The sequence below is a fragment of the Panthera onca genome, chromosome C1, assembly GCF_046562875.1.
Source record: "Panthera onca isolate mPanOnc1 chromosome C1, mPanOnc1 haplotype 2, whole genome shotgun sequence".
NCBI lineage: Eukaryota > Metazoa > Chordata > Mammalia > Carnivora > Felidae > Panthera > Panthera onca.
In genome coordinates this window covers 215,499,105-215,515,887 of record NC_138346.1, presented here as the reverse complement: position 1 = coordinate 215,515,887, position 16,783 = coordinate 215,499,105, and the positions used below count along the sequence as shown (strand labels likewise).

The 16,783-nt window shown below is 43.4% G+C and overlaps 1 protein-coding gene across 7 annotated transcripts in view; it reads right to left on the bottom strand.

The window, feature by feature from the left end:
• RERE (arginine-glutamic acid dipeptide repeats) overlaps positions 1-16,783 on the bottom strand; it is a 424,018-nt gene that overhangs the window by 163,939 nt on the left and 243,296 nt on the right. For all 7 annotated transcript variants that reach the window (XM_060621655.3, XM_060621656.3, XM_060621657.3 and 4 more), the window contains 2 exons: positions 7,569-7,674; positions 6,110-6,206 (listed from right to left, as the gene is read on the bottom strand). In XM_060621655.3, the coding sequence (XP_060477638.1) occupies positions 6,110-6,206; positions 7,569-7,674 (203 nt within the window). The remainder of the gene's footprint in view (positions 1-6,109; positions 6,207-7,568; positions 7,675-16,783) is intronic.

The following is a 16,783-nucleotide window of genomic DNA, read 5'->3' as shown; positions in this document are numbered from 1 at the left end:
GCAGCGCCAGGACACGGGAAGGAAGGAAGGAAGGAAGGAAGGAAGGAAGGAAGGAAGGAAGGAAAGAAGGAAGGAAAGAAGGAAGGAAAGAATGAAGGGAAGGAAGGAAGGAAGGAAGGAAAGGAAGGAAGGAAGGAAGGAAGGAAGGAAGGAAGGAAAGGAAAGGAAGGAATGAAGGGAAGGAAGGAAGGAGGGAAGGAAGGAAGGAAGGAAGGAAGAGGAAAGAATGAAGGGAAGGAAGGAAGGAAGGAAGAAAGGAAGGAAGGAAGGAAAGAATGAAGGGAAGAAAGGAAGGAAGGAAGGAAGGAAAGAAAGAATGAAGGGAAGGAAGGAAGGAAAGAATGAAGGGAGGGAAGGAAGGAAGGAAGGAAGGAAGGAAAGAAAGAAGGGAAGGAAGGAAGGAAGGAAGGAAGGAAGGAAGGAAAGGAAGAAAGGAAGGAAGGAATGAATGAAGGGAAGAAAGGAAGGAAGGGAAGGAAGGGAAGGAAGGAAGGAAAGAAGGAAGGAAGGAAGGAAGGAAGGAAAGAAGAAAGGAAGGGAAGAAGGAAGGAAGGAAGGAAGGAAACAATGAAGGGAAGGAAGGAAGGAAAGAAGGAAAGAATGAAGGGAGGGAAGGAAGGAAGGAAAGAATGAAGGGAAGGAAGGAAGGAAGGAAGGAAGGAAGGAAGGAAGGAAGGAAAGGAAAGGAAGGAAGGAAGGAAGGGAAGAAGGAAGGAAGGAAGGAAAGAATGAAGGGAGGGAGGGAAGGAAGGAAGGAAGGAAGGAAGGGAAGGAAGGGAAGGGAAGGGAAGGGAAGGAAGGAAGGAAGGAAGGAAGGGAATGAAGGAAGGAAGGAAAGAATGAAGGGAAGGGAAGGGAAGGGAAGGGAAGGAAGGAAGGAAGGAAGGAAGGAAGGGAATGAAGGAAGGAAGGAAAGAATGAAGGGAAGGGAAGGGAAGGGAAGGGAAGGGAAGGGAAGGGAAGGGAAGAAAGAAAGAAAGAAAGAAAGAAAGAAAGAAAGAAAGAAAGAGAAAGAAAGAAAGAAAGAATAAAATGACCATCAAGCTATGGTGTCTAATGAAGTACTTAAGCACATACGGACAAAACAATAAAAATGCTGTAGGTCGAAGTTATTTTACATATTAAAACAACAGTTGATCAAAGCCAGGAAATGAAGCCTGGAACTGTAAAACTAAATGCTCTGAGGCGTCCGGACACTCATCAGGGGACCCACAGGAGCTAAAGGAGTTGTGTCAGTGCCAAAAATGGCTGGGGAACTGCGTGGAGATGTACTCAGTCTGCATCAATCACTGAATGTACAACCCTAGCTGCCCAGAACAAAGTGAAGAGATCAATTAATTCAGGATGAAAAGGGGAAGATTAGAAGCCCTGCAGAGCGAGGCTAGGGTTTTCTGGCTGGGAAAGGCTCCAGAAAACTCACTCTAGAACATATTCCTATATGTTCCCATATTCCTATATGTCAAACGTCTTCCTAGGAAGACGAATTCCTAGCCAAGATGACAGCTTGGCACCTGCCCTACCTGAGGACATGTTTTTCCCCATGTTTTTACAGCCCTTCAGTCGTTGAGACATTTACGATATTTGGGAATTCACGGTTACAGGTACACAGTAAACCTGAAAATGCTGCCCAGGTCACATGCTCACAATCCAATCACAAAGCAATCTCTCTAGATCCTTTCTTTGATCATCAATAAAACATGATCCTTAGGGTGAAAAAGAAGTAACAGAGCAAACAAACTGCAAGCTATAATTTTTATTTAGCGTAATAAAATTTATCTGCTTGTTCTCAGAGCAGGTTTATCTGCTCATTCTCGGAGCTTCTAAAGGTGGCTCCTGGAGCTCAACTCTCCCTCCCGTACCCGAAGTAATCGGAACAGCCAGTCAATCCAGCCAAGAGGCCACAGAAAAGTAAAATAAATGGACGCTGAATAATTGTACCATCAATAACTTGGTACAGAACTACGTTTAATTGCATTTTTTCTTTTCTTCCTTTTTTGCTTTAAGAACCAATTCAGGGGCACCTGGGTAGCTCAGTCGCTCAAGCATCCAACTTCGGCTCAGGTCATGATCTCATGGCTTGTGAGTTCGAGCCCCGTGTCAGGCTCTGTGCTGATAGCTCCGAGCCTGGAGCCTCCTTCGGTTTCTCTCTCCCTCCCTCTCTCAAATAAATAAGCATCAAAAAAAAAAAAAAAAAAAAAAAAAAAGAACCCAATTCAGATTCAATGACCGTAAGCACACCCCATGCTACTGAGTGTGAGGCACTCTGAGAGACCCTTTCACATCCATTATCTGACTGGATGTAGGACCAAAATATGTGTGTTTGCTTCAGGGTTCCGTCACTTAATCACGCGGCCTTGCGTAAGCTTGTCAAAAGGATGCCTCAAAAGTTTAACAAACTTGACCTTGGTGAAAAAACTATGTGGCAGAGCCAGGATTCAAACTGCAGCCTTCTCGTCGTAGTCTGGTGTTTTTTCTATCATACCAGCATGGGCCCAAAATACTTAGCTACTGGGGAGAACTCAAAACTACTTCTCTCAGGATACTAACTGCACCATATGGCTACTGATAAATGTAATGAAAAGAAAACAAACAGCCGGAGAAACTTAGCCTGAAAGGCAGGGATGAGGGACGGCCAAGGCAAGACTTAAAACACAGCAGCCAAGCAGCGGTGCTGGACCTCAACACAGGTCTCCGTAACGAACAGTCCCACAGTCCCTCTGGGAGTGAATGTCGTTTGGGGAAGGAAATGCTCATCTTACAGAAAACAGACCGCAGAGGAATTCTGTCTCCCTTCTGATTCTTGAGGGCTAGAGGACAAAGCGCTCCCTCCCCCTTTATCACCTGACCCTCACACCAGCTTGAAAGAGAGAAAGCACTGCAGCACTTTCCTCCTTGGGGAACTGCCATGGCAGGAGCCACCTCAGAATTACGGGTCCCAGGAGCCCACTGAGCTGAGCGCTATGATCTTTGACAAGAAGGGTGCTAAGCACTAACGCTATCAGTCTTTTTCTTTCTTTTTTTCTCTTCCATGTTTGCCACTACATTCATCTGACCCTTTTTCACGTTCCTACAAACTATTTTGTCTCTTTCAAAACTGAATTTATTTTTTACTTTTCTAAATGTTTATTTATTTTTGAGAGAAAGAGAGACAGAGTGTGAGCAGAGGAAGGACAGAGAGAGAAGGACACACAGAATCCAAAGCAGGCTCCAGGCTCTGAACTGTCCGCATAGAGCCTGATGCAGGGCTCAAACTCACAAGTGGTGAGATCATGACCCGAGCAAAGTCAGATGCTTAACCGACTAAGCCACGCAAGCCCCCCAAAGCTGAATTTATTTTTGGCAGAACTGCTTGATACCTATAGAGGAAGAAAAATTCTTCCTGTGGATAACTGGGCAGGAAATAAGTGGAAGAAAAAACTAAAGTTTCATCTCCCCAGCCCACACTGTATTTTAAAATTAATCTAGTTTTGCTAAAATGAAAGAGAACAATAACGATTCCTGGGGGAGAAATCTGCTTTTATGGGAAAAGATCTTACAGGAAGCGCTCTGTTGCTGAGAGCCTGGCGAGATTACTAAGTAGTAACAGTAAGAACCATACAGATGAGCTCAAATATCAGACAAATGCAGTTTGTCTGCAATACAGATGCAGACAAACGTCAAGCCAGCCACAAGTATTTACTAAGCACCTACTAGGCCAGATCATTCAATAACTGTGTGACCACTACGATCCGCAATCTTTGGGGAAAAAAATCCAATTGTCAGGTTATACACAGAGGTTCTATTTGAAGCTAACAAAATCAAATTTGAGACGACGGCTAGAATGGAACCACTTTATGACCACTTCAAAGAAAATACCACAGGAAGAAAAGACTAGTCCGTAAGGGTTCTGGTCACATACACAGTGAAAAGAAGATAAGGAATTACCAATAGCATTCCAGCCCTTTGGTGGCCAGGGAAGGGACAGTGACTACACAATTACATATCTCCAGAAAGTATCTGACTGGAAACCCAGTAAAAGTATGTTTACTAGGTCCAGGTGGAATTACGTGGGACAACTGGTTCTTCTAAAAAGGGTAAAATAGTATAAAATGATTCCACAAATCTGAATAGCCGCTAATATTCAAATATATTCATTTCCAGTAAATCTATCAAAACACATTGAATAACCACCGTTATGTGTCTCACATATGTATTTATTAATGTTTGTTTATTTTTGAGAGAGAAAGAGCATGAGCAGGGGAGGGGGCAGAGAGAGAGGGAGACACAGAATCTTAAGCATGTCCAGGCTCCAGGCTCCAGGCTCCAGGCTCCAGGCTCCAAGCTGTCAGCACAGAACCCGGGGTGGGGCTCAAACTCACAAGCCGGGAAATCATGACCTGACCCGAAGTCAGACACTCAACTGACTGAGCCACCCAGTCGCCCTGTCACATCTTTATTTAACTTTAACTCCACGTTTTTTAAAATCATTTACCTCAACCAATGACACAAGATGAAAATAGGAGGGGAGAAGCATATATATCAAGATAAGAAAATATTTCAAGATCAAGCCACTTGTCTTCACCAACAATTTAATGGTTCCATCCATCTATCCAAACTTCCATTAACTTGCTTCATTCAGTGTTCGAGTTTAAGACTGCAAAGTCACTGCCACAAAGACACAAAAGGCTTCTGGGAGCTTTGGAAGACGTTGATAAAACACCAGAGAAATTCTCTAAATGTATCTAAAGTCTTGTAAAAAGCCAAATCTAACCATATTCGCTCCTTCCCCTACAGCAGGGATTGGCCAATCTGGCCCAATGCCCGTTTTTATACAGTTGCAGAACAAACAATAGCTTTTACATTTTTAAATGGCTAAAAAAGAAATCAGAAGAAGAATAATATCTCCTGACGTGGAAATTAAATGAAATTCAAATGTCAGCGTCCATAGTTATTGGTGCACAGCACCTCATTTATTTACTTGTCGCCTATGACTGTTGCCCTACAATGGCTGAGCTGAGTAGCTGCGAAGGAGATCGTAGGAAAGATATTCTGGCCCAAAACATTGACCCAAACCTGCCCTAAAAGTTGCTACTAATTCGCCTTGAAATAACTGGCTTTAGCTATATAGCTTTGCACAGGAGACTCCACATGGTTTCACTGAACGCCATTTGAGCAACATAATGCAGAAATTATTGGATCTCATTATAGCTCAGTTAAAAGCAAGTAAATCCCTATGACTTTTTTTTTTTCTATTCTTTAACAAAGAAAGTAGTCTTTCACCACTTTATTCTTTCTGGTTGGGAAAGAATTACAAAACTATTACTTGTCTAACTTCCTCTACTACTTAAGAAGCCCACAGTCTTCCACATACATGCGAAATATACCAGGATGAAGATGTGTGTGTGTGTGTGTGTGTGTGTGTGTGTGTGTGTGTGTGTACACGCACGCATATATCACCTTTTCCTGAAAGGGACAGAAAACGCCAGAAAGTGCAAAGTAGGGGCTTATGGTCACTCTTTAGCATAATTACCTAAGAGTATCTGCAATGTTACCTCCTTCCTCAGAATAAAATCTTCAATATCTTCTCCCTAACGCCAAGCTTTCTGGTAGGAAATTTTTCATACATACAAAAAATTCAAAGAATAAACAGGTTGCTAAAACTTCCTATAAACCTTGCTTAGACTCTCAAGCCATGCTGCCATATTTGTTTCACCCATCTCTCCACCTTTTCTAGTGGAAGTAACTGATTCTTGAGAAAATAATCTGCAGACCATCATAACATGTCACCCTAAGAACTTCAGCAACCAGTGCCGGGATACTAATTTTCAATACCAGCATACTACTGAGGACACAAAGATACAAAACTACAGAGAGGGCGTCAAAATTTTTTTCTTAAATTGTTTTCTTTTCTCCCACACAGATTAGTGAAGGTACAGGTAACCTCTGAAATCCCAATCATCCACAAAGTTAACACTGGAGTGAATGGTGGTGTACTAACTTGTACTGAGACCACAAGAGTAGTCTGATTAATATCATGATTATCAAAAGAGACCCAGATGGCTTAGGCTGCTCGACCCTCCACGCTCGACGGCCGCTCCTTCACAGCAAAGACCATGTCTCTGGCGCTCACCTGAGGGCAGCAGCATGATACGTGTCAACGTAGTCAGAAATGAAGAGCTCTCGGTTCTTGATGACCGGGTCTGTAATGACAAGTTCTCTTCCAGAGTCTGTCAAAAAAATTAATTGAGAGGATATTAAAATTGAGCCTCCCAAAACATTTAGGAAAATTTTTGCTAGATTTTTCTTTCAGGTTCACCTCCCACTAAAGAAAGTACAATAAATAACCAGGTCTGGTCAGGAGGAATAATGTATGGCAGGCATAACAGGAAACAAGTATCTTGCTGGATGTGTTTTACACCCTTATTAAATCCCCACAGTTTGCTGAAATGCATTAAGCAATTAATGAAAAAACGAAGAAAAAAACAGAAGAAACAATGATCACATTTTAGCAAACGTGTAAATTACTGACATAATTAATGATCCTGTTTAATTTCTTATTGCTAAATATTCCAGGATGGAGTGAAATTGCACTGTTTCTGTAGAAAAAAATAACCAAGTTACTATTTTTAATCAGGAACCATAATTTAACTGCCTTAACAGAAATTTTTATAGTTTTCAAGGAAGAAAAGCCTAATGAGTTATAAAAGAACATCATTCCTCAAAACTGTTTGGCTACGCTTCGTTGACTCAGAAGCAGTGCGGACGAGTGGGAAAGGAAGAGTAGAGGCAGCTGGATCCCAGCCTGGCCAGGCCCGCTGAGAAGACATGTCGCCTTGGCAACTCCTTGAGCATCTCATGTGCCTCGATTTCCTCATCTGAAAGTGGGTAGTGACAAATTCTAACTCATATGATTAATGGGTGACAAATGTGAATCAGTTAAGCGTGAGGCCCAACACTTGAAAACTCAGTAAAAATGCATGATTATACACATCTGAACAAACACAATACACATTTTACGTGCGTATCTCACATGTCAACAGAGTTACTAGGTAGAAACTACAATGCCAGAGCAAGAAAAACTAAGAATCTCTGAACTACCTTCCTGATTATTCTGAAAGTTAAGACGCAAACTGAATTGCAAACCCTTCAGGAAAGCTATGCTTTCAAAACTGAAGTTCACAGCCCTGGATGCAGAGAAGTTCAATCATAGAGATTATTGAAAAGGAGAAAAGAAATAAAACGGAATCATGATGTTTTCGGTATTATTAGCTCATCATTAGGGGAGAAAAAGGAATTTTAGAAATGAAATTACTGTTATTTCCAAAGAAGAGCTATCTCTAGTCCAAGTTTAAGGGGAAGATGTTATTGGCGTATCTCTCTGGTTGTTTGGGGTTTTTTAAAGGCAAAAATAATGAACGAACTCAGCAAAACTAAATAAACAAATAAACATTCCCGTAATGCTCTCAGTTATGAAAAGCTTTTTTAGAGAAAGTTTTTCATAGTGGTTATCTCCATTTAATGAATGTTTTAAGAAATAACCTTGTCCAAAGCTAGACAACGTAAGAATCAAACCAGAAGGACTTATTTACCATTTTCGTTATGCCGATCCTGAACCAAATGCTGGTACACAGAATCTGGAACTTCAGACTGACGGTAGTACCATTTGACGTTCATGAGTAGATGGTCCCTCTTACTCTGAAAAGGAAAATCTAACAGCATTAGGAACAGGATTTCGGGTGCCCACAGCTGTATACCATACCCATGATCAAAAGCCCCTGTAAACAGGTGGAGAGGCAGAGAGGGAGACTCACAATTACCACAGGGCCACAAAAATACAGAAGTCAATGATAAGGTCAAAATTATTTTTAATCCCAGCCTTAGCATCCCTCTGACCCTACTGCTCAAAACCTTAATCCAGGAAACCAAAGGAGACCAAACTTGAACCTATAAATCTCCCCCCAGCTTGATTAATTCAATCAACAGTATAGTTTTATTTAGCATTAACTATACAAAACTACACGAATACATCCTTCTTCTATCTTAATTCTTCAACATTTTGGTAAGTATTTATAAACTGCATTAGCACAGTGTCAAGGCCTTTAAAGGCAATAAGTTAGAAAAACCTTACCGTGCAAGGCCTGGCACAAAGTCACGTCTCCAAGGTGTGCCAATCACCCAGACTAATTACATCCCCATCCACGTTATCGCTACAAGGCAAACTAATACAGCAAACTATGGGTGGTGGTGAAGGTACGAGGAGTCCACGGAGCAGGGACCCTATCTTAATTGTCTTCCGATTTCCAGAGAACAGAACTTGTACATAAATATTTGTGAACAATAATGAGTTCTATGATGATCAGGGGCCCCTAAATGTTTGTGGGACACTGAAACATGTTATGCCCAGAAGTCAACTTTGTTCCTGGTTATGCTTCCGTTCAAAGCATAAAGGATGAAACACTGCCCTTCTATTTGAAGGCTATGGGGCTACATACAGCCTGAGGGAGACTGTCTTGGTACACCTCGGTCGTGAGACCTCTGAACACGGCAGTGCACCAAGGCTTCCCATGGCCTCATAAAGTAATTCCTAACCCAGGTGGGGGCTTCAGAGACCTCCCCAAGATGAATGCTGCTGTATCATTCCCCTTAGCAACGTCTACCTTCCCATCACCAGTCAGCAGGTGAGTCAGAAATGAAAGAGAGCTAAAATTTGAGACATGCTTCATGTTTATGAAGGAGATGACTAAGTCCTAAAATATGTCAAAGGAGCCTCTTTAATGAAGCAAGCTGCTTTCTGCTTAAATAAGAGGCATGTATATAGTCTTCACTAAATGGCCAGAAAGGCAAAAAAACAACAAAAACAACAAAAAACCTTTACTGAAAAATACTAAAGCTATTTAAATGACCAGAAAGAAAAGCACTGTCAAAGTCTTGATGAACTTGAATGCGAAGAAGCACTATTCCAAAGTAAGTATCATAAACACCAAGATCCGTACTGTGTAATTAACTGTGCCAAATAGGCCTACAAAAATAGGGCATCATTACTGATTTGAAAAAAAGAGACTGTATAGAAAGAATAACCCTACGTAATGGGTGCTTTTCAGTTTTTATCCATTTTTCACTTTTACATTCTATACTGTTTATACGAAAGGTGGGAAAGTGAGGACGAATCAGTATGTTACATAAAAAGAGTAAATGTTACATACGCAAGTTTATCCTCAAGAGCAATTACTCCCTGCGGAGGATTGTGGAGGAGGTAACATCTGACCTGGGGGAAAAGTGGGAAAGACCTCAATGGATTCTTTCCAGGCAAAGGAGGAGATCTGGGGAAGACACAAAGCCAGAGAAAAGACAGAACAAGTGCAGGACGCACCCCCACGGCCCACATGCACGCAGCACAGGAGAACCTCCTGCACGGTCCCGAGGAAACTCGGATTCTGACTTCAACGTGGCCTTTAAGTGGGTTTCTCTCTGAACAAGCGAGGTCCTCTATCTGCCCTGCTGACCCAGCACACAGGCAGTGAGGGACAACACACCGGGTCACGAGAGAGCAGCCAGGAGACCAGTTTCCTCCCGGGGCCCAGCCATGAACAGCAGGGCCAGGATGAGGGCATCTTCACAGAAAGAGACGAAGCAGGGGAGGGGTGGAGCCTGTCTGCAGGTACTCAAGGATAAACTCGGGGTAATGCACTGCCTAATGCAGGGGTTCTCACCCTCAGCATTCCTGACATTTGGTCCAGGGAAGTCTGGCGTGGGTGCCTGTCCTGCACGCTGCCGGATACTGAGCGGCACCCCTGGCCTCCAAACACTAAATGCCAGTGGCACCCCTCCCCCTCATCGTAATGAGCAAAAAAATATCTCCACACGTTGCCAAATGTCCCCTGAGGGGACAATATTACCCCCCAGTGGAAAACCAATGGTCTAACAGTGTCCTTTTTACGGAAAGCTAAACTGGAACGGTGACCAAAACAACCCCGGTTTAAGCACTACCAGGTGGGGAACATGGAATGTAAATACGAACACAGTGAGGCCTGTCACCACTGGGTTCAAACCCCTTCTCCACCAGTTCCTAGCTGTATGACTCTGGGCGTGTTAATCATATTCTGATCTCCCCTTTTCTGCAAAATGGGAACACTGAAACCTACCCAACGGACTATCGAAAGAACGAGAGGAACGGAAACGCGCTGGAACTGAGTAGGCGCTCAAGAGAGCAACGGTTTCTGTTGGCAGCTGATGCTCACCAGAGCTTCACAGGAAGATTTCAAGAACTCCGCTGAGAACCGTAGGAGCTATTTCTTCACCAGAATGTGGTTTCCTTCACCAGGACAGTGCTCTCCAGTCCTTGAGCTACGAAGGGATGCCTCAATGCTCACAGTAATGAACTACTTAACAGGGCTCAAAGGAATTCAGATCTACCGGCAGTCTTAGCAACTATGTTCTGAAATCTATGCTTCTACGCATTTCTTTAACACATCTGAGATGTCTGAAAACCAGAAGGGGAACCGAAGTAAGCTTTCAAAGGTACCAGAACTGGCAATCATACAATGTCTATTTTTCAGAACACCAAGCCAGTGATTCTGGGGACCTTTCGAGGTATAATATCTATATTAAATTCTGACCCTGGCACACTTAATGGCCACATGCGCGCACACACATATACACACACACACACACACACACACTCTCTCTCTCTCTCTCTCTGTCTTACTGCTCTGGTATATTTGTGCCTAGATTTACGACTCCTAATAAGAGACCTTACAAAGGCAGCCGAAACCCTGCTGGATTTCATAATGCAGTACTATCTAGTAACCAGGGAGTGGCAGCATTGTGTCAAAAAAAAAAAAAGGCCTCCGAATCTTAATTCTGGATACAACACAACAAAAGATAGATTCACAGTTAACAAAAGTTCTGAACAAATATAAGTAGCTCTAATAGACATAATCGTCCTAAATAGGCCGGGAAGTTAACGATCAAACATCCAGAGGGAAGCAGTATGTCGTTTCAGAGGGTACTAGACTAAAATTAAGTAATCGAGCCTTCTAGTCCTGTCTGCAATCACTTAGTCAGCTGGGGCAACCTTAGTGAGTCACCTGGCATCTGACAAGTGAGGGGAGGGAATGAGATGACTTCTAGGGTCGCATTCCATTTTATACACTTACATGTAGGTTTCGTCCCCAGACAAAACCAGTAGATAAATAAGCCACACTGGGAGAGTCCCTCCTGTCTTCTCTACATCAACATAGTGGCATCCGCTAACAGTACCCTACTAGAGAGGTTTTTACAAATTAAAATGCCATCTTCTCCAGAAGTGACTGTGCGCTGAGGAACAGCAAACGGGAACGGAGCGCACCCCTTCGACCAGTCAGTGCTCCCAAGGCCACCCACACACACAGGTGCGGCTCAAACACTGACCGTGGGAAGTCTGCACCGTTCACTAGAAAAAGACTTCTGCTCAGAATCACAGAAAACTAAAAGCAAAAGCCAACCTAGAGATCGTCTGATTTAGCCCAAATCACCGAGGTCTGAATCAGGGCTCGCGACTTACTTGGGCAAATGACCTCTCCAAGCCTCAATTCTGTGGCACAGGACACGGGACACGATGGGAAACTCCACCACCTGTACCGCACCCGGCCGTGAGGAGCAAACAAACGGGCAAGAGCAGCAGGACTGGCTCTCGATAATGTTGGGTGGGGGGCTCCCAGGGAGCTCCGCGGGCGAAGCATCCGACTCTTGGCTTCCGCTCAGGTCACGATCTCACGGTTTGTGAGATTGAGCCCTGCGTCAGGCTCTGCGCTGACACTCTCTCTCAAAAATAAACTTGGAAAAAATAAAAAATAACAAACGTTGGGTGTTACTACCAGTGTTTTACAGACGAAGATAGGAGTCAAGCTATAAGAGGTCACTTATATATGTTGTTTTTCTCAGATTCAAAATTAAGCTAGTAATAGCAATACAAAAATAAATCATGTGGCAAATTAGGGGGGAAGAATCTCTACTTCTGCAACAATCTGAGAAGCATATCAAGTATTTCTAACAAATAGGCCTCATTACCAACTAGTGATATAATTGTACAATTCCACAAAGGTCAAAGTGGTTATAAATGACACATTTTAAACAGAACGCTGAGTAAAGAGGGAAGTGGGGAGAGCTTCCCCTGTGAAGGCACCCTGGGGTGTATTTCTGAATACAGCGAAGAGCTCACTGGGAAGTAAATTATTTCCCACCATTTTATCTTTAGAGCGAGATTTGCCTGCATGCCTGCCCGCCTGCCTGACTGCAGGTTATAGGAAGTACCAGCCCTAAGGAAAAAATACCACCCAGGAGCAGCGCACCCAATATGCTCATAGTGAGGTTTCAAGGAGGGACTGTGCACACAAGGAGAGTAGCTGATTCTGGGTTAAATTATGGATTCTTCCCCATCACTGGCCTGGATTTCTCTGAAGGGACGGATGTATGTATATTTAAGGAAATAGTTTAATTGAGGGCAAAACCCATCCCCACTTGGGTTTGGAAAAAAGACCAACAGCCTAGTGGGTGTTTGGGAGCAAAACAGGGGGCTTTCTAGAGCTACGAATGTCAGACAACGGACTGAGAGTTAATGAACTACAAAGTCAGAACTGAAGTAAAACACTCAGAATGAGACGGCTGGCAAGGGGGGGGGGGGCGTCTAGGGGGAAAGGAAGGCGAACAGGAGGCTGCTGTTGAAGGGACACTGGTTCATTTTATGGGCGGCACACAATTCGACCATCTCATATAAATGCAAGATCCAAGGCCCAGAAGTAAATTTCCATTCCTAGAGATCTTTCATGGTTATTAATGCAGTACTTTCATTGATTAAACAGCCAATCTGAGTCTTTCCTAGGGCCAGTCGTGGTATCACTGGAAAAAAACATTTTAACACAATATGTAAAAACAAAAGGAGTGGGGGTGGGGGTGGAGGGAGTGGTCGGAGTTCATAAACGACCAACAGGACGGGTGTGAGGAATCTTGTATACGATATGAGCAGGCCCCCAACCCAAGATGGGAACAACAACAATTTTAAACTCACCTGCATTACACAGGAAAGAACTCTGCCCCATCAGTCCCTCACAAGCTCCCAGCAGATACAGCCAGGGCTCCCAAAGCCCTCCAAACAAGCCCTGCTAGTCCCTCCACCATGATCGCCTATGTGACAGAGGCCAAAGGCAACGAACCAAGATATAAAGATTAATACCATCAAATAAACAACTTTGCAAAGTCAAAATAATTCACTAGAGATAATAATTGGGGAATTCCCTTCAAATTTTTAACTGCTTTGTTCTTGAGAGCTTGAATTTCAAGTAACGAAAGATCTAGATTCAGAGTCAGATGAAATCAAACCAAAATTCTTGTTTTCTAAAGCCAAAATGTCCGGGGCGCCTGGGTGGCTCAGTCGGTTAAGCATCCGACTTCAGCTCAGGTCACGATCTCGCGGTCCGTGGGTTCGAGCCCCGCGTCGGGCTCTGGGCTGATGGCTCGGAGCCTGGAGCCTGCTTCAGATTCTGTGTCTCCCTCTCTCTCTGCCCCTCCCCCGTTCATGCTCTGTCTCTTTCTGTCCCAAAAATAAATAAACGTTAAAAAAAAAAATTTTTTTTTTTAATAAATAAATAAATAAAGCCAAAATGTCCAATCAGGATTTTCCACAAATCTTGGAAGTAGCAATGGCTAATATCTGTATACTAGATAGCTTAAGAAAATACCTTTTAAAGAAACTTTTCACACATTTCCACAACATGGTGATAGTAAGGGTAAGAGTTATAGGAATACCACGGGTTTACTGTATAATTCAGATATATCTGCAAAAACAACTTGTGTGAGGACACAAAGCCTGCAGCGTGAGGGGACATGGTCCGCCAGACAAAATGGCCTGCCTTCCAGCCTTCCACACGGTCAGTTTACAGGGGCATCTCCATCCTGCCGAGTCCACCTCCACCCACAAGGAGTTGCCTGTTGGACACAGTACCCTCAAAAGACCTTGGGGACACAGCCTTACTAGGCTCGAATCATTCCTGACTCTGAGGGAGGGAAGAAGGGACAGCACGGTCAGAGCTTACTATTCTTCTCCAAGGCCAAAGATCAATCCAGGTATATGCACAGAAGAATCCAATCTAAACATAAGTTTTCCGTATCAGAGGATCACATCAACTTTGTAGATAAACACCGGAACTGAGATGAAATCATGTAGGAAAGATCTTGTAATATTTCAAGGTACTGCTCTGCTACCATGAGGCACCAGGGAGATAACATTTTCTATCCTTCTATCAAAATGGCTTATAGCCATCACAGCTCAAAATGCAATGAAAGAAAGAGTCATAGAAAAACGTTAACAAGGGCCACCAAGGAAGGCTTGGCCGTCAAGGTCCAGCCGTCCCAGAGTTCTGCTCTGCCGTGGGTACCAGGAGAGAAAGCGAAAACACAGACTCCAGAGTCTTGTTCTCAAAAGAGAAGAAAGAGCTCTGAGTATCTCCTCTTCAGACTATCATACACATATCTCCCAAATGTAGTAAGACATTAAACACTGTGTTTCCTTTTTTTGAGAGAGTGGCCTAAGGGCAAGTAAATATCTTATTGCCCTTGGTAAACAACGCATCCACCCTCAGATGTATTTAAGTGCTCAGGTGGGCTGAGGCTGAAGGACCCAAACCTGGAGTCGCGTTCTACAGCCTCCACCCTTAAGGACTGAGCACATGTCCCTTCTGGTAGCCATGCCACTTGAGTTGCATAGTCCCGTTTAGCGGAGTCCTGGTTAAAATTTTGTGTGTCAACTGGACTGCGCTAAGGGATGCCCAAATAGCTGGTAAAACATCTCTGTATATCCATGAGGTTGTTTCTAGAAGAGATTATTCAGTAGGCTGAGTAAACAGATCTGACTTCCCCCAGGTGGGCAGGCTTTACCCAATCTCTTTGGGGCTAAATGGAACAAAAAGGCGACGGTGAAACACAGAACTCTCTTTTCCTGAGCTGGGACATACATCTTTTCCTACCATCAGACATCAGAGCTCCTGGATCTTAGGCCTTTGAATTCCAGGACTTATACCAGTGGCCCCTGGTCCTCAGGCCTTCAGCCTCAAAGGAGGGAGTTACACCACTAGCTCCACTGTTACCAGGCCCGTGGACCTGGACAAAGTCGACCACCTGCTTTCCTAGCTCGCCATCCTGCAGAGAGCAAATTATGGGACTTCTCTGTCTCCATAATCTCGTGAGACAATTCCCATGGGACATGTACTCTCTACGTATCTCTCCTATTGGTTCTGTTTCTCTGGAGAACCCGAATACAAGTGGCTACTTATCATTTATTGGCATTTCCGAACGGACAGAACTTGGAACTATCAGGGGTCTACTCAAAACTAGCATAGTGAATTCTTTCTTTAAGGATAAATGCACCGATAAATGAAACCGAGAAACAAGCATATCCATTGGACTAAGGTGCTAACTGGCTGCAGGCACCAGAATCAAGGTTACAAGCATATTTTCCAAACCTGTGACACTCAATTCGAAACACTGTTTTCAAGAGATTGCATCAGCATCTGGATCCTGTAAGAGGACTGAAGTCACCTTCGATCAGATGAATCAGGTGAAGCAAGAAGGTGGAACCTGGGAGCACAGACACAGTGTTTACAACCAAGCTGTGCAAATACCTGGTTACATACAAACGTCCAGAAAGACGATGCAGCTAAAAATGTGCTGAAACCCAGGCTCTGCTGATCACAAGTCATTTTCAAAAAGCACTGTTTCTTGATGATACCTTGTTTATTAAACAAATTGCTGTCATTTGGTTATTTTTACAGTTCAATGTGGACAAAAGTCAGTCAGTATTTTGGCAGGACCAAAATGTACATGAAAATGAAATCTTCTCAACCACCAACTATAAAATCCGAGCTTATTAAGGCATTTTCTGCCGAGGAGCACACGATGCAGGAAAAGTAACAAGTTCAGACAGCAAATTCCTTTATTAGCCATGGAGAGACCAAAACTGAGCACAAGTGCAGCCTTGGGAAAACTCCCAACACAGGAGGCGGGGTCACCAGCTAAACTCTTAACCTAAATAACAAGTTCATGTCACACATACATGAATAAGCTATACTTAAAGGCAGACTTCACACATCAGCACAGATACCCCAAGCTAAAGGGCATTCCTGTAATTTACTGCATGTATCCCATACATTATCCTGATAAAAAACACTAAGTGTCAGATTCAGGACTGAAAAGGTCTCAAGTTTGGGTTGACAGGCGAAGTTTGAAAGATGAAATACCACAGATAAATCAGGACTCTGTACTCGGATCCCCAATGTTTTGCTGTCCAGACCCAAAATAAATTCCTTCCTAAAAGCCAGCACTCTTTTCCCAGAAGCTACGGTTATATCAAATAAACTTACAACCACAAATTTTCTATCTGGATCCAAATATTTCCCCCATAAGGGAGGGAAAACAGGCCGCACCACAAGAAATTGCCAAACTGCCATTAATCCACACTAAATGGAATTAAACAGTCCAGTGAATTTCCTTTTTGAAAAATTCATGTTCAAATAGTGCAAAGTTTGACATCTTTGCAGTACTTTGGTCGGTGCCTGGTGATGGTGGCAACAGCCGCATCGATTCTGCATCCTCCGGGGTTTTACTCACTTCTAGGTGACCTCGCTAGAAAAGTCAGGGAGCTGGACCACAAGCCAGCAACAGGGTCAGATGGTGTAGTAGTGAAAAAGGAGTTAAAGAAAGAAGGGGAAAAGCCGGGGCTACCGGCTTCCAAAATTCTCTAGAAGTTTCACAAATGAAACTCAAATGATCACAT